Source organism: Mobula birostris, chromosome 6, assembly GCF_030028105.1.
Source record: "Mobula birostris isolate sMobBir1 chromosome 6, sMobBir1.hap1, whole genome shotgun sequence".
NCBI classification, from domain to species: Eukaryota; Metazoa; Chordata; class Chondrichthyes; order Myliobatiformes; family Myliobatidae; genus Mobula; species Mobula birostris.
Genome location: NC_092375.1, coordinates 85,663,826 through 85,682,635, shown reverse-complemented (window position 1 = coordinate 85,682,635; position 18,810 = coordinate 85,663,826). Strand labels below are relative to the sequence as shown.

The 18,810-nt window shown below is 41.9% G+C and overlaps 1 protein-coding gene and 1 long non-coding RNA gene across 5 annotated transcripts in view; one reads left to right on the top strand and one right to left on the bottom strand.

Moving 5' to 3' along the window:
• LOC140199164 (uncharacterized) overlaps nucleotides 1-9,754 on the bottom strand; it is a 45,055-nt gene extending 35,301 nt beyond the window's left edge. The window contains exons 1-2 of one of the 2 annotated variants that reach the window (XR_011886363.1): nucleotides 9,586-9,753; nucleotides 5,641-5,788 (exon numbers count right to left, since the gene is read on the bottom strand). This is a non-coding gene — a long non-coding RNA (uncharacterized lncRNA). Of the gene's footprint in view, nucleotides 1-5,640; nucleotides 5,789-9,585 lie in introns of both variants that reach the window. The other variant, XR_011886364.1, reaches the window with a different exon arrangement.
• The window catches only part of cdadc1 (cytidine and dCMP deaminase domain containing 1), a 53,306-nt gene continuing 44,222 nt past the window's right edge, over nucleotides 9,727-18,810 (top strand). For all 3 annotated transcript variants that reach the window (XM_072260779.1, XM_072260784.1, XM_072260778.1), the window contains exon 1: nucleotides 9,727-9,969. In XM_072260779.1, coding sequence (XP_072116880.1) covers nucleotides 9,858-9,969 — 112 coding nt within the window. In that variant the 5' untranslated portion in view covers nucleotides 9,727-9,857. The remainder of the gene's footprint in view (nucleotides 9,970-18,810) is intronic.

The window sequence follows — 18,810 nt, the reverse complement described above, 5'->3', positions numbered from 1 at the left end:
AGAGATATCAATAAGTCATCATCAGCAGCAGCATTATGTGTCGTGTCATATGACTTGGGTGATCATGGTCTTATCCATGACCATGATTGTTCTTGGTAAATTCTTCTACAGAAGTGGTTTGCCATTGCCTCCTTCTGGGCAGTGTCTTTACAAGATGGATGACCCCAGGCATTATCAATAGTCTTCAAAGGTTGTCTGCCTGGCATCAGCGGTCACATAATCAGGACTTGTGATATGCACCAGCTGCTCATACAGCCATCTTCCATAGCTTCACGTGACACTGATCAGTGGGGCTGAGCACGTGCTACACCTTGCCCAAGGGTGACCTGCAGGATAGAAGAGAGAAGGAGTGCCTTGCACCTCCTTTGGTAGAGAAGCAACTCCACCCCGCCACCTTTGCAAGAGTGCACAGAAAATTTACAAAGATGTTCAGCAACACACACAAAATGCTGGAGGAACTCAGCAGGCCAGGCAGCATCTATGGAAAAGAGTACAGTCAACGTTTTGGGCCGAAACCCTTTGGCAGGACATACAAGGATGTTACCAGTATTTGGGGACATGAGTTATAGGGAAAGGTTGAATAGGTTAGGATTTTATTTCTTGAAGCATAAGAGAATGAAGGGAGATCTTATAAAGGTGTATACAACTCTGAGGGTTTTGGATAGGGTAAATACATGCAGGGGTTTTCTCCCAATGAAGGGGGAGACTGGAACTAAAGGTCCTAGATTTAGTGTGAAAGGGGAAATACAGTGGATTCCAGTTAATTGGGCCATTGGTTAAATGGGGCGGCCGCTTATTTGGGATAACTCTCAAAGAACAAAAACAAATTGGGAAAGTAGCCAGGATTCACTTCCTTTGAGACACTATGCCGCTTAATTGGGGCAGCAGACAATCAGTCACATGCACTTACGTGGCCATTAGGCACTACACCATGCTTAGAGTGAACAGTTGTGTGTGCTTGTGTTACGTTATCTATTTGGGCCAACGAACGCCCATTCAAAAAACTGTCACTTTTGATCACTTTGCTTTTTTAATTTTGACTTTAAAATTTTTGAGACCCTTGCCATGAAAAGATTGGACACTAGGCAAAAAAAATTACCCGAATGGACCAAATTGAAAGCTATCCACCTAACGCCACTCGTCAGCTGGCGGAAATAACTTTAGTGCCAAAATCTACAATTGCATGCTGGATATATCAGCAAGATAAACTGCAAGAAGAATAGGCAATACATGAGGGACAAGGAACATCCCAAAAACAAAAAACATGAAGGTGAGGATCCAGATGTCAAAGAGGCCCTCAATCAAAGGTTTTCCATTGTAATGGGATGATGTATGCGTGTCAGTGGACCAATGTTTTAAAAAACAAGTCAGAGAAGCTAGCTAAGAAGCTGGGTCACAAAGATTTTAAAGCAAGAGCTGGTTGGTTGTCTTGATGGAAATGTCAGCACTATATTAAATGAAATATACAGTGAGAAAGATAGTGCTGATGCTGTAAGTACAGTAACACGGAGATCTACAAAAGTCCCTGACTTGCTTCAAAAATTTTGGGCAGATGATATCTACAATGCCAACAAAGCAGGCCTTTGTTATCGTGCCAGGCCAGATGGCTCCCTTTGATACAAACACGCAACACTATCAGATTCAAAGAAAGCAATAAATCGCATAACTGCATCGTGTTGTTCAAGTATGTCAGGAACAGATAAAAAGAATTTGTTAGTTTTTGAGAAAAGCGTTAAACCTCGACAGTTTAATGGGCTAAGAATGGATAGTTTACCAAGCAAGTACTACGCCAGTGTACACACGATGAATTCCTCCATCAGTATCCATTATGAACTGATAGTTTTGAAATACTGTAGTAATATTGGTAATGTTCTAATTTGTTCCGTATTTCATTTAAATACATAATTTGTTACACAGTTAAATGGTAGTTTGTCTTTACCATACCTTTTTAACTATTTTCATGAAACTTTGGATAATTGGGGCAGCCACTAAATTGGGCCAAAATATCCTGGTCCTCATGTGTCCAAATTAATTAGAATCCACTGTATTTAAGGGGAACTTGAGGGAAGGCTTCTTCACTCACAAGATGGTGTGAAAGCGGAATGATCTGCCAGCAAAATTGGTGAATGCAGGTTCAAATGCAAGATTTCAGATAAATTTGGATAAGTACGTGGATGAGAAGGTATGGAGATTGGGGTCTAGGTGCAGGTAGGTGGAGCTAGGCAGAAAAACAGGTTGGTACAAGACCTTTTTCCGCATCGTTACACTATCTTCGAAGTGACAGTTTGCTAAGTCTATACAGGCAAGGATATGCTTTTTTTTAAGCCAGGGCTTTTTCCTTGCCGCTCTTCCATAAGTAACCTTTTGTGCAAAGCCTTAAAGATTGTGGAGCCAAGAACTTCATTTCTAGTTGCAGTCACTGACTTCTGCAGCTCGCTCAGAGTGACTGTTGGAGCTACAGTAGCCTCTCTACCAAGTGCAATTCTTCTCCGGCGACTAAGTTTCGAGTGACAGCCTGAACTAGGCAGAGTGGCTATGGTCTGATATTTTTTCCACTTTTTCACGATGGACTGCACTGAGCTCCAAGGTATGTTAAGTGTCTTTGAGATCATCTTGTACCCTTCCCCAGATTTGTGCTTCTCTATTATCATTTCCCTGACTTGTCTTGAATGCTCTTTTGCTTTCATTTTGGTTTGGTCTATTGAAAGTCTGCAATACTGTTGGACCTTACAGAGGGAGGGGGTATTTATTCTTAAGAATTCATTGAAAATAGGCGATCCTCCAATTTTCTACATCAACAAATTGGGAGAGTTGGTGAGGTAGTACTGTATATTGCACCTGAGGAAAGTTAACATAGTAATTACAAAGGGGATCAACGCTTCTTCAGCCTCACAATTTTGGTTTTTAATTTTTAATTAATTGTTGACAAGTTTTGGAATTTTTCTTTTGATTTGACATGATGCATCATGTTTTCCAGATTAGCTAAAAATTCTACTTCAATATATTTTAAATTTAGAAAATGAGACAATAAAACGTGAAAACAGTTGTAGGGGCTGAATACTTCTTCAAGGCTGTGTGTTTTTATTTACTCAATCCTTAAAATAATTAACAATTTAATGATTTGATTAATACTTTTAAAGTAACTGTTTCTGAACGTCAGACTTGCATAAAAATTCAGATTCTCATCAAGCCATAGAAGAGTACCTCACAGGAACACACCCTCCAACCCACACGATGCCAATTTAAACTAATCCTGTGTGCACACAGTTTATATTCCTCTATTTCCTGTCTACTTATGTGTCTGTAAAAATACTTCTTAAAAGTTGCTACTGTATCTGCTTCCAGCTTTTTCCCTTGTAATGTATTTCCATGAAGCTATTACTCTCTGTGGGAAAAAAACTTGCCTTTTAAACCTTTAAACAGTTCTCCTCTCAAGTTATACCTGCTGGTATTCAACATTTCCACCTGAGGAAAAAGACCCTAAATATATCTCTTATAATTTTATATCAGCCCCAACACCCCAGAAGAAACAATTGAGGTTTGTCTAATCGCTCGTAGACCTAATATGCCCCAATCAAGGTAACATCCTGGTGAACTACTTCTGCACCCTCTCTAAAGCCTCCTGTAATGCAGTGACAAGAACTCCACGTAATGCTTCAAAAATGTATGGAAGTTTTATACAGCTGCAACATGGTTCCCTGACTTCTATACTCAGCGCTCTGACCAATGAATGCAAGTATGCCGTATGCCTTTTTATTCTCCTATCTACTTGTGTTATCACTTTCGGGGAGCTGTGGACTTGCAAACCCAAGATCTCTCAATGTTCATCCCAAGATCAATGCTTCTAAAGCTTTTGCCATTTACCTTATATTTTCTTCTTATGTTTGAACTCCCAAAGTGCAACACCTAATTAAATTAAACTCAATCTGCCATTTCTCTGCCCAAATTTCTAACTGATCTATATCCTGATAGATCCTCTGAAAATTGTCCTCCCTATCCACCAATCTGCCAACATTTGTGTTATTGGCAAACTTCTATTCAGTCCACCTACATTTTTGTTCAAATCATTTAGGCACATCACAAACAAATAAAGGTCCCTGTGGATCACAAACCTCCAATCAGAATAACGCCCCTCCGTCGATACACTGTTTCTTCTATGGCCAAGCCAATTTTCAATTCAATCTACCACATTACATTGGACCCTGTGTGCCTTAATCTTTTGCATCAGACTACTATGAGGGATGTTGCCAAATAATTTATTAAAGTTCAGTTGGTTTAATAAGCCGCCAAAGATTCCTTTCAGTATTTCTGTGAACAGGCCTGCTTCTTGACACATGAAGCATCTTAAACGAAGAGAGCCAGAAAGACTTCTGAAACATGGTTTTTATACGGGTAAATATAGACTGATGAGACCAATGAGCAGTGAGCACAATGGTTCATTACACCTAGGAAATTCTGGGCCAATGTGTGGTACCTCAAAATGACAGGCATGCAACAAATAGCACTCGTTATCATTGGGAAACCAGAATTACCTTGAGTTACTGTGTTTCTCTGTATGCTGCTCTCTGCAAAGAAAATCAGACAAATTCTGCTTCTCTTAACTGGAGATCATCTGTGACCTAATACAACAATTTGCTGTAAACTTGGAAATGCAGAGGTTTTCTGCTCCAATGTGCAACAGCCTAATAAACGTCAAAAGTCATCAAGACCTCAACCGCAAATAGTGAAAGAGTTCTGGCCCTGTTCTGCAGCCAATGGTACATTGCAGTAGGAATGCCTTACTGAAGTGAGTTGCCTCCTGCATTGCATGGAGGAAAATTGGTAAGCAATTGCTTGTAACGGTCTCCAACTTCAATAAGAGCATGCAGACCAGGGTAACATTCCCCAATTCTCACTGTCATACTGTATCGGGGGGGGGGGGGGATTAGCACCCAAAACACCCATGTATGGAATTAGTCGGAATTTGTCTCTTCAAGTGAAGGCAGGCATTCCCTGTTTCTACAATAATCCTATAGACATCACAAACTTCAATGAAACACCAAACAAAAATTACTGTACAAAGCAATCAACCTGCACGTTTCTGATGATTTCACTTCAGCCAGTGCTGCCTTTTTCCTGTTAAATGCTGGATTCTCCAAATAAAGCACCAAATAATTAGGAGGGCTATGGAATGACGGTCCTTTTCATAAGGGGTACAAGTATAAAAGTGGGAATGCTTTGACACAACCTTACAGGGAATTAATTGTAGTTTCCATTTCTATATTTTAATATAATAATTTCTATATTTTAAATGCATACCAACATCGAAGACTGTCAAGAAGACACAGAAGGGTTGATGCCTGGTATGAAAGAGTTAACATTTGAAGCAAGGTTGAGGGTGCTGTCATTGAAGTTTAGAAGGCTGAGATTTAATCTTACTGAACAATGTAAGATGGGGTACTTACAATTTGAATGTTAAGAAAATATTTTCCCTAAAACTAAAACAGCATCACACATTGCCATCCCTCCCAACCCGACGCCAACATATTGAGCTGAGGATACACACGCCTCTCTCCCAAACTGCTCCAGGCAGTACAATTCTGCAGCCAATGGCTTTTGGCAGCGAGCGTCATTACAGACAAGACTGGCGGGATCACCCACCCTCTGGTCGCTAGCCACCGCTGGCTCTGCTAGCTAGTTTGCACACCCGCCCCGGATGTACGGCGGGCGGTGTCGTCTCCCGGGCCGCACCCCGCCGCCCCTGGTCCTCCACTTCTTCCCAAGCCGTTCTCCTGGCTATGTACAGCCTCTGCACAGAAAACGAGAATTTCAAAACTGTCACCATTGTTTGTGTGTGAGATACTGCAGCACTGTATTTTTCCACTCGTTATGCTAACAACCATCACGCAAATTACAAAACCGGTCTCCACGCAAATTATGCACTAGTAGGGGCAGTGAATTCCATGTAGATTTACTACCGACAAAGGTTATGTTGTGTAAATGTGTCACGGAACCTAACGCGTTAAAAGTAAGTTTTACGATTTGTAAATCCAAAACATGAAACTAATTCAAAGGAACCAAGGAGCCGGGAATGCGAGTTTCTACTTTAAGCGAGGCGCGCACATATCACCCCCCCACCCGTAGCATCGTGACAAATGCAATTCCCGTATTTTCACATATAACATTAATGAATTATTTAAACAAACAAGAATGCTTAATCAAACAAAATGTTCACAAAATTACTCAAATTCTACTCAACTATTTAATACACAACACTACTCCCTGCTTAGCTATAAACTCCCAATAGAAAATGTTTCTCAACTATACACACAGTATCACAAACAAGAGAAAATCTGCAGATGCTGGAAATCCGAGTAACACACAAAATGCTGGAGGAACTCAGCAATGAATTGTTTTCACAACCAATGGACTTATTTTCAAGGACTCTTCATTTCATGTTCTGAATGTTTATCAGTTATTTATTATTATTTCTTCTTTTTGTATTTGCAGTTTGTCTTCTGCACTCTGATGATGGTGTCAGTACCAGGGTGCTCAAAGCCTGTGCCCCTCAGCTATGTGGAGTACTTCGCTGTGTCTTCAACCTGAGCCTGAGGCTCCAGAGGGTTCCTGTATTGTGCAAGACGTCCTGCCTCGTCCCTGTGCCGAAGACGCTGTGCCCCAGCGGCCTCAATGACTACAGACCGGTGGCATTGACTTCCCACATCATGAAGACCCTGGAGAGACTTGTTCTGGAGCTGCTCCGGCCTATGGTCAGGCCACGCTTAGATTCCCTCCAGTTCGTCTACCAGCCCCGACTAGGAGTTGAGGAAGCCATGGTCTACCTGCTGAACCGTGTCTACGACCACCTGGACAAGCCAGCGAGAACTGTGAGGGTCATGTTCTTTGACTTCTCCAGTGCGTTCAACACCATCCACCCTGCTCTGCTGGGGGAGAAGCTGACAGCGATGCAGGTGGATGCTTCCCTGGTATCATGGATTCTTGATTACCTGACTGGCAGACCACAGTACGTGTGCTTGCAACGCTGTGTGTCCGACAGAGTGATCAGCAGCACTGGGGCTCCACAGGGGACTGTCTTGCCTCTCTTTCTCTTCACCATTTACACCTCGGACTTCAACTACTGCACAGAGTCTTGTCATCTTCAGAAGTTTTCGGATGACTCTGCCATAGTTGGATGCATCAGCAAGGGAGATGAGGTTGAGTACAGGGCTACAGTAGGAAACGTTGTCACATGGTGTGAGCAGAATTATCTGCAGCTTAATGTGAAAAAGACTAAGGAGCTGGTGGTAGACCTGAGGAGAGCTAAGGTACCGGTGACCCCTGTTTCCATCCAGGGGGTCAGTGTGGACATGGTGGAGGATTACAAATACCTGGCGATACGAATTGACAATAAACTGGACTGGTCTAAGAACACTGAGGCTGTCTACAAGAAGGATCAGAGCCGTCTCTATTTCCCGAGGAGACTGAGGTCCTTTAATATCTGCCAGACGATGCTGAGGATGTTCTACGAGTCTGTGGTGGCCAGTGCTATCATGTTTGCTGTTGTGTGCTGGGGTAGCAGACACCAACAGAATCAACAAACTCATCCGTAAGGCCAGTGATGTTGTGGGGATGGAACTGGACTCTCCCACGGTGGTGTCTGAAAAGAGGATGCTGTCTAAGTTGCATGCCATCTTGGTCAATGTCTCCCATCCACTACATAATGTACTTGGTGGGCACAGGAGTACATTCAGCCAGAGACTCATTCCTCCGAGATGCAGCACAGAGCATCATAGGAAGTCATTCCTGCCTGTGGCCATCAAACTTTACAACTCCTCCCTTGGAGGTTCAGACACACTGAGCCAATAGGCTGGTCCTGGACTTATTTCATAATTTACTGGCATAATCTACATATTACTATTTAACTATTTATTACTATTTTCTATTACTATTCTATTACTATTTATTATTTCTTTGGCTATTACTATTACTATTTATTATTTATGGTGCAACTATAACGAAAACCAATTTCCCCCGGGATCAATAAAGTATTACTATGACTATGATTGATGCCATAGTTAGGTGGTCTTTCATTGGTTCTGTTATTGTTATTATTCTGTAGATTTATTGAGTATGCCTGCAAGAAAATGAATCTCAGGGTTCTATATGGTGACATATATGTACTTTGATCATAAAATTTACTTTGAACTTTGGAAAGATACTTAACCCTACGGCTAGCACGTTGTTTATGACCGAAGATTTTACTGTAACCAGTGCTCTCATTCACTTACTGATAACACTTGGAGTACGTTGTATTATCACAAGATGGATTTTCCGAGATGAAGAATCTCAAGTGCATGGGATGGATCATCTATCTTCACTTTTAGCTGAAGCCTTCAACAACATATTTTACTCTCAAGCTGGTTATCTTCTATCCCTGAGAACCAGGATGCTCATGGTGCTTTCCCTCCAGTAAGCTGCTTCATGTCCACTACCTTCCACAATCAGATTTAACAGGAGAGTTTTTATCCAATCCACTGACTGTGTATTGCCTAACGCCTGTTTTTATTTAAATCAGGGAAATGCTCAATGCTACCTCCGTGCTTTTTACATTCCTCATCGAGGTTCAGTTAATGATTGCCATTATTGTGCTGGAGTTCCAATACCTATGTTCCGTTAAAAACAAACTGCTGCCTGGTCAACTTTCAGGTCGAGACTCTGCATCTGTAGTCTCGTATGTCCCATGTTCAGTTTTTAAGTTAATAAATCCATCCCAATTGAGACAGGGGTATTACCATTAAACCTAATGAAATATAACCGCTTAAAGATGTGGTCCCCATGAAAACTGAGTGACATATGACGTATTTGTTACCCTCTCTCCGCCCACCTGCCCCACTCCACTGCCTTTCACCTTTTTGCCCGCACTCACTCTTTATCTTTTGCCACAAACTCCATCTGTGTTCTCCCTCTGCTTTAACCTTGATTTCTGGATATACCCCATCTCCCATTATGTGCTTTGCTCTCCTGATGTGCCTGCCCCACCCCGCATATCAACCTAATCATAGCATTATACAGCATGGCAACAACCCTTCAACCCAAATCGCCTATGCCAATCAAGGTGCCCACCTGTGCTCATCCCATGTGTCCGTGTTTGACTTGCAAACCTTCCCTATTCACGACTTATCCAAATGTCTCTTGCATGTTGGCTCCATGGCTTCCTCTTGTGCCAAGATGAGGCCACCCTCAGGTTGGAGGAGTAACACCTTATATTCCGTCTGGGTAGCCTCCAACCTGATGGCATGAACATCGACTTCTCTAACTTCCGCTAATGCCCCACCTCCCCCTCGTACCCCATCTGTTACTTATTTTTATGCACACATTCTTTCTCTCACTCTCCTTTTTCTCCCTCTGTCCCTCTGAATATACCCCTTGCCCATCCTCTGGGTTCCCCCCCCCCTTGTCTTTCTCCCTGGGCCTCCTGTCCCATGATCCTCTCATATCCCTTTTGCCTATCACCTGTCCAGCTCTTGGCTCCATCCCTCCCCCTCCTGTCTTCTCCTATCATTTTGGATCTCCCCCTCCCCTCCAACTTTCAAATCCCTTACTCACTCTTCCTTCAGTTAGTCCTGACGAAGGGTCTCGGCCTGAAACGTCGACTGTACCTCTTCCTACAGATGCTGCTTGGCCTGCTGCGTTCACCAGCAACTCCGAAGCGTCGGCAGTCCCTTTCGTTGCCTGTGATGATGTCATGACGCAGGGGTGGCGCTCTGACGCTTTTGGTTGTCAAGGTCCGTTTCGACCCGGCGCTATGACTTGTCCGCGCTGTTGCTCCGCTGCCTCCGACGGGTCGGTACGAGCCACTCAGCGCCGCAGGTGAGGCCATGTTTCGCTCTCGGCGGCTTCTGGAGATGAAGGACCCGCGGGAACCGGCGCGCACGAAGGAGGCCGGAGAGCGGCAGGAGAGAGGAGTACAAACCGAGTGCAACCCCAGAGGTGAGGCCAGCTGCCGAGACTTGACCTCCACAGGGCTTCGTATGTTAGATTTGGCGAATTTAGTTGGCTTGTAAATCACTGATATGATTAACGTCTACTGGAATGCCTTATTAACCTTGATCAGTCCCTGAATTATTTATCTGGAATAACCTGGGGTATGGGAAAAGTGTAATATTAGAATCACTTCTGTTGTCTGACATCTAGCCCTCCAGTTAAATATTGGGAAGGCAGCACCGTTGTCATGAGACAATCACCTATGTTCTCTGTTCACCTCACTGCTAATTCCCCTCCCTGTTGACAGATTGAACAGAAATGTTCTGTCTCCCTGTTCCATTAGATTATTAATTGCACACGCATTCCCAATCAGATAAAAATTGGTTCAGATGTGATGATTGAAATCTTGATCAAAGAAGGGACATTAGGGATAGGGTGACGAAGTAAAGAATTATCCTTGGTATGTACTAAACATAATATAATCATGTATGTATGCTGACTTTCCTGAAACTTAGTTCCATTCACATATGCTGGCAATTATGTGCTAAAATGTCATCGTGCTGGGAAGTTACAATAGTTTTATGCAGGGAGGCATCTTTTAATGCGAAGGAAAGATTTTTAAATTAAGAGAACTTTGGAAGATTATAATTATAACTGTTGGGGAAATGGAGAGAGGGTGATTTTGCATGATAAAGAATTAAGGGAAATCGGACATAAAAAGCAGAACCAGGTCTTTCAAGAGTAATTAAGAATGACTTGCATGTAGCGCTAGGAGAAATTTAGATTTCTTCCTCCATAAGCAGCAATGATGACAGGCCAAATTTTAGTTTTAAATTCAAAAAGAAAAGATCTATGATAACCAAGGTGTTTTTGAGTGTGTAGAAAGTTATGTTTTTCATTACATATCTTAACTAAGGGGGATAAATAGCCCTCTAGTATAATTGTGTTCTATTCAGTTTCCCTTATGAAATTTATTAAATCATCCTCAACCTTCTAAATTTAGCAAGCTATTTGACCTACCTAAAATATATTTCAAATTCCAGTTTTGGCTATTTACACCATTGTAAAGCATCTCCAGTTTAGAACATAGAAGAGTATAACACTGCACGGGCACATTGGCCCACGATGTGCTGTCTGTGTACACCTACTTGAAGATTAGTCCATTCTTTCCCTCCTACTCAGCGCATAACTCTCCATTTTTTTTCTTTCTTAGTGTTAAAAGGTCTTGTTAATACTATGGGCAGAGGTAACTTTTGATAATTCTATTCATTGGTACTTAATTTAGCAACTACTTTAAAGGCAATTTGTAGAAGGATTTAATGTCAATCTTTATGTTAATATATCCCTTTGGAGTCCAATTATCATCAAAAGAAACCTATGCAGCACCCCTGAATCCATAACAAAAATGGCAGAAGCAGACCAGATAGAAAAGAGGTGTAGGCAGTCTACTCTGGAGTATCTGAAATGTGGATTTAGAAGTAACTAACAGCAGTGAATATGTCTGTTGTGTGGAAAAAGTGTTTTTTTTCACAAATGAGGCAATGAAACTGTCCACGCTCCTTGAACACTTGAAGAAAATACACTCTGATAAAGCGAACAAGAAACTGGCTTATTTTCAGTCACTTCATGAAAGCTTTCAGAAACATGGAACACTTCAAAACGTGTTTTCCAGCACTTCACAGCAGTAATGGTTTGCATGATTCATACGACATTTCATTGCTCAATGCTAAATCTGGAAAGCCCCATACAGTTGGAGAAAAACTGACTTTGTAGCGGTAGGGGGGTACTGAGTATGGTTCTACATGAGTTACCAGGCTAAATAATTTAAAGTGATTCTGGTCAGAATCACTTCAAAGATGAATAGGTGAAATGTTTGATAATGTGAAAGACAGATTGTGCAATATACCAGGACAACAAAATTTGCTCTGCATTTCGACAAGTCAACTTTGCCACGCAATGATTATTTGCTTCTTGGTTATGTTTACTTCATAAAAGACAAAACAGTGAGTTAAGAGCTGTTATTTGCAAGGGGACTAGAAACAGATGTGAAGGGGGAGTCAATGTTTTGGGTAGTTGAACAATTTTTGAAAGAGAAGGACATTCTGCTCACCAACATTCTTTCTTATGCAACAGAGGGGGTACATTAATGACATTGTTACCATGGGAGTTATTACTTTCTTGAAAAAAGCTGTACCTAACATATTTAACATTCACTGTGTAATTCACAGACAAAGTGTTATCGCAAAAAACCTAAATAATCGGCTTCACACATGATTATCGCAGCAGTAAATGCAATCAAGACCCATGCTGTCAATTCTTGACTATTTTGAAAGCTTTGTATTGAGAATGATGACCAGCTTGGACACTTGCTGTTACACACAGAAGTCACATGGCTCTCAAAAGGAGATGCTTTTATGAGTTTTTTAAAAATGTGATTTGAAGGCTCACATGCTTCAATCAGTTATCAACTCAAGAATATTAGAAATGACATTTCGTTATTTGACAGAAGTATTTGCAAAGTTTAATGAAACCACTGTGGAAAAAGGTCAAGGAGTTCTTTATTGACTTTCCAATATCATATCTAGTGGAATGCAGTTTCAGTGCAGTCACCCAACATCTTTCAAAGCAACAAAACAGACTGGAAATTACTGAACATAGGAATCTGAGGCTCCTTCAGAGTGACATTCAGACTGAGAGAAGCTGATATCACTGCACCAAGCCCAACCATCTCAATGAAAAGTTAAAAGTAATGAAGTAAAACGACTACAAATGTATGTGCTAAAATTGTTGATGAAAAGAGTTTTTATGGTAATTAAATAAAGAAATAATTTTATTTGTAGCTTTAATTAGATTAGAATAATTTTTGCAATTATTTGTCACTGCTTTGGATTTGCAGTTCCTATTTTCTTTCACTGTGCATCATAAATTAATATTTTTTATGGGTTTTATGTAAAGGGAGGGGTGCTGGAGATGTGGTCTGGGATTCAAGGGGGCGGTAGTCAAAACTTTTTTGGAAACCACTCCTTTAGAGCAGCAGCAACTGGGGTTTCCATTCCTGCCACTGTCTGTAATGAGTTTGTATGATTTCCCCGTGACAACGTGGGATTCCTGTGGGTGCTTCAGTTTCCTTCCACACATACGTGCAAGTAAGGGTTATTAAGTTGTTGGCATGTTATATGCTATTTGTGGACGCAAACAACATATTTTACTGTATATTTCAATGTAGAGGTGATAAATAAAGCCAATTTTTTAAATCTTCAAGACGCTTGCCAGGCTGACATACCTTGTACTAGGGATCATAGTCTCAAAGTAAGGGAGTGCCATTTAAATTTGAAATAAGGAGGAAGTACATTGAGAGAGTAGTGAATCATTGGAATTCTCTATCACAGAGGGCTGAGTCATGATTTGCCTTCAAAACAAAGGCAAAAAGATTTTTGTATGTTAAGAGACACCAGTGATTATGGGGATAGTGAAGAAAATGATAAGGTATATCAGCCATGGTCTTAGAACACAATAGTACAGCATGAGAATAGGGTCTTTGGCCCACAATATTGGCCTAATTAATTAAATTAGTAGTCAAATGCCAACTAAACTAATACCTTCTGCCTATATGTGTCCAGATCTTTCCATTTCCTGCACATTCATCTGCCTATCTAAGAGTTTCTTGAACACCTCCATCATATTTGCCTTTCAAGAGGGTGAACCCTCACAAAGCATCAGGCCCTGGTGGTAAATCTGTTGGGACTCCAAAAACCTGTGCCAGCCAACTGGCGGGAATGTTCAAGGGCATGTTCAATCTCACTGCTGCAACCTGCATCAAAAGGGTGACAGTCGTACCAGTGCTCGAGAAGAGCAGGGTGAGCTGCCTCAATGACTTAATTGCCCAGTGGGACTCACATCTACTGACTTGAAGCACTTAAGAGAGGTTGGTCCTGTCTAAACAAGGACCCGGACCCACTGCAATTTGCCTATTGCTACAATAGGTCTACAGCAAATGCAATCTCAATGACTCACCACTTGGCTTTGGATCACCTGGACCATAGCAATACTTATGTCAGGCTGTTGTTTATTGATTGCAGCTCAGCATTCAACACAACCATGCCCTCAGTTCTAATCAAGAAGCTCCAAAACCTGGGCCCCTGTAGCTCCCTCTGCAACTGGATTTTTGACTTCTCACCAGGAGGCTACAGTCTGTACGGATCGGAAATAACTTCTCTTTGCTGACAATTAACACTGGCGCACTTCAAGAATGCATGCTTAGCCCACTGCTCTATTTTCTCTACACCCAAGTGTGGGTAGGGAGAGCTCAAACGCCATCTATAAAATTGCTGATGGCACAGCTATTGCTGGCAGAATTTCAGATGGTGACGAGGAGATGTACAGGAGTGAGAGAGATCAGTGGTTGAGTGGTGTCGCAGCAACAACCTTGGACTCAGCGTCAGTAAGACCAGGGAATTGATTGTGGACTTCAGGAAGGGGAAGTCAAGGGAGCACACACCCTCATAGAGGGATCAGCAGTGGAAAGAGTGAGCAGTTTCAAGTTCCTGGATGTCAACATTTCTGAGGATCTATCCTGGGCCCAACACATTGATGCAATTACAAAGAGGGCACTACAGTGGCTGTATTTCTTAAGGACTTTGAGGAGAATTGTTATGTCACCAAAGACACCTGAAATTTCTATAGATGTACTGTAGAAACCATTCTAACTGGTTGCATCACCATCTGGTATGGAGAGGACACTGCACAGGATCAAAAAAAAAAGCAGAAAGTTGTGAAGTCAGCCAACTCCATCTTGGGCATTAGCATCCCAGTGGGACACCTTCAAAAGGCAGTGCCTCAAAATATGGCCTCTTATCGTTAGGCATCCATCGTTAAGCACCCCATCACTCAGGACATGCCCTCTTCTCATTGCTACAATCAAGAAGGAGGTACAGGTGCTTGAAGACACACACTCAACATTTCAGAAGTAGTTTCTTTCCATCCACCTTCAGATTTCACGATGGATTCATGAACACTACCTCAATATTTTTCCTGTCTTTTTGCATCGCTTATTTAATTTTTTAATATATACTTATTGTAATTTACAATTGTTATTATGTATTGCAATGTACTACCGCAAAACATCAAGTTTCATGACATATGCCAGTGATATTAAACACGATTCTGGTTTATTCCTGTCCCTGTCTCAATCAAGTCTCTGTTATGGCCACAACATTATAGCTCCATGTATTGATCCTTGCTCTACGTTTACTCCTTGCATTAAAATACACACACTTCAACCTGTCCATTCTATTGTTTCTATTATCTTGCTCCTGCCTGTTCTTACTGTTCATGGCAGCTACTTTTCTCTGAATCCCTCCACTTTCTCACCTGGTGCTATGGTTCCCATCCCACTGTTAAATCAGTTTACATTCTCCAAGTAGCATTATGGATCTCCCACCAGTTAGGGTTTACCCAGTCTCTCTTGTACAGGCCACTCCTAGCCCAGAAGACGTCCCCATGATCCAAAAACCTGAAACTCTGCCCTTTGCACCAATTCTTCTGCCACTCATTCATCTGCCCGTCTTTTTATTCCTGTCCTGCTTTTCAGCTTCTTTCCTGACCTCTTATGCCACTGCACAGGACCCCTTCCTCCTTTGTACCCATGCTATTGGTGCTAGTGTACACCACAGCCTCTAGCTGCTCACCCTCCCACTTGAGGATGTTCTGCAGCTGCTCTGAGACCTCCTCAGCCCTAGCACCCAGCAGGTAACACATTATCTCTTGCGAGCCAACAGAATCTCCTGTCCGTACCCCTAACAAGTCTCTTTGTCACTGTGGTTCTGCTTGACTTTACCTTTCCCTACTGAACCTCAGAGCCAGCTACAGCGTCTCTGATCTGGCTGCTGTTGCTGTGCCCTGAAAGGTCATCTCCCCAGCCACACCAGCAGTTTTACAAAGTGGTATACAGTACTTGTTGCTGAGGGAAATAGCCACGGGGGATCTACTTCCCTCTTCCGGCTGGTCACACATCTATCTAAAGCCTGTACCTTGGCTGTGACCTTCTCTGTGAAAGTCTCATCTGTGAAACCCTCTGCTTCCCTGATGATCCCGATACCACCAGATCCAGCTCGAGGTCTTTGACCCAATCTGTCAGGAGCTACGTATGGGTGCACTTCCCATTGATGTAGCTATCAGGGAGACCCTGAGGATCCCTGCCTTCCCACATCTTGCAGACGAAGGAGCATATCATTGCCCTTACTACCATCCTGTGTAGACTGAATCAAGGACCAATTGAATAGAAGGGTAGATCTTGGGAGCCGTATGGTTTACTCCTATGTCTTGCATTCTTATGATCAGATGGGAACACAGAGTTATCCTTTCTAAATGTAAACAAATAATTTCCAATATAAATGCATACATTGAACCCCATTTTCAAAGATCAAAATAAATTTATTATCAAAGTATGTGTATATCACCATATGCTACCTTAATATTAATTTTCTTGCAGGCATTCACGGTAGAAACGAGAAATACAATAGAAGCAATGGACAATTACACACAAAGACTGGCAATCAATGTACAAAAGAAGACAAATAGTGAAAATTATGCAATACTGTGCAAAAGTCCAAGGCACATGTTTTAAAAAAAATTGCAAAGCAAAGATGCTTTAAAAAATAATAAAATAAAAAGTTGGTAAATATCAAAAAAATTACTATAAAGAGCACTAAACCATTTTTAAAAAACTGTATAAAATCAATATTTGGCGTGACCACCCTTTGCCTTTAAATCCGCATCATGTTCTCTGAGAGACACTGTCATGTAGTTTTATTAGAAAATTAGCTGGTAGGTTGTTCTAAGCAACTTGGAGAATTGCCACAGTTCTTCTGCAGACTTTAGTTGTCTTGCTTGCTTCTGTCTCTCCAGGTAATCCCAGCCAGTCTCAATGAAGTTGAGATCAGGGCTGTGTAGAGGCCATACCATCTGTTGCGGAACTCCCTATTCTTTTTGCTGAAGGTAGTTCTTTATGACTTTGCCTGAGTGCTTGGGGTCATGTCCTGCCGCAGAATGAAGTTGAGACCAGTCAGACTCCTTCCTGATGATATTGCATGATGGATGAGAACCTGCTTTTACTTCTCAGCATTGAGGATTCCATTAATTCTGACTAGATAACCAACTTAACTTGCAGAAATGCAGCCCCGAACCTGCAGGTAGCCTCCGCCGTGCTTCACTGTTGGCTGCAGACACTCATCCACATAGCACTCTCCAGCTCTTCTACCAACAAACTGCTTTCTGTATGATCCAAACATTTCAAATATTGACTCATCAGTTCAGAGCACTTGCTGCCATTGTTCAGCACCCCAGTCATTGTGTTTTTGTGTGTAGGTGAGTCTGTTGGCTTTGTTTCCACTTCAGAGGAATGGCATTTTGGCAGCAACTCTTCTATCAAGACCACTTCTGACAGGACTTCTCCGGACTGTAGAGGGGTGTACTTGGGATCCAGTGGTTTCTGGGAGTTCAGAGCTGATAGCAGTGCTAGACTTCTGATTTATAAGGAATGTCATTTTGATGTAACTCTCATCTGTTGCACTCAGTTGAGGATATTTTGGTCCTCAAACTTGTCCACTTTTGTAGGCTTTTCTGTTCATAGGCATTGGTGTTTCAGTTCACAACTTCATGGGAAGTGCCTCCTGGAGGTCCTTTTGAATGACACATTCATTTGACTACTACATCAATAATACAGTATTTTTAAATCATTCAGTCAGATTAACTAAGTGCAAACTTTGCTGACTCTCTGCATAGCTTACACTGTCAGTCATTCTAATCTCCAATTTATTGACGTTAGGTTAAATATTCTTTGTGTTGTTCACATCAGCAATAGAGATTATCACCAAATATTTATTGTGCAAGCCAGTGGAGAAAATGCAGACAAATAAAAAGAAAGGGCTAGCGTGTAACTGCCATTACAAAGAAGGAATGGCAGCGCCTCTACTTTCTTAGAAGATTGCAAAGATGTGGCATGTCATCTAAAACTTTGACAAGCTTCTGTAGATGCACGGTGGAGAATACCCTGACTGGCTGAATCACGGCTTGGTATGGAAACACCATAAGACCATAAGACAAAGGAGCAGAAGTAGGCTATTCGGCCCATCGAGTCTGCTCCGCCATTTTATCATGAGCTGATCTATTTTATCCTATTTAGTCCCACTGCCCCGCCTTCTCACCATAACCTTTGATGCCCTGGCTACTCAGATACCTATCAATCTCTGCCTTAAATACACCCAATGACTTGGCCTCCACTGCTGCCCGTGGCAACAAATTCCATAGATTCACCACCCTCTGACTAAAAAAATATCTTGGCATTTCTGTTCTGAAAGGGCGCCAATGCCCTTGAATGGAAAAGCTTACAATAAGTGTGGATACAGCCCAGTCCATCACAGATAAAGCCCTCCCTACCATTGAGCACATTTGCAAGGAGCGCTGTTGTAGGAAAGCAGCATCCAGCATGAAGGATTCCCCACCATCCAGGCCATGCTCTCTTCTTACTACTGCCGTCAGGAAGAACTACAGGAGCCTTGGGTCTTACATCACCAGGTTCAGAAACAGTTATTACTCCTTAACCAACAGGATCTTGAACCAAAGGGGATAATGTCAATCAACCTAACACCGAATTGATTCCATAACCTAAGGTCTCACTTTTAAGGATTCTACAATTCATGTTCTCGATATTTATTGCTTGATTGTTTATTTATTTGTAATTGTAGTTTGTTGTCCTTTTCACATTGGTTGTTTGCCTGTCTCTGCTTTGTGTGTTTTTTCATTGATTTTATTGTGTTTTCCCCCTATTTACTGTGAATGCCCACAAGA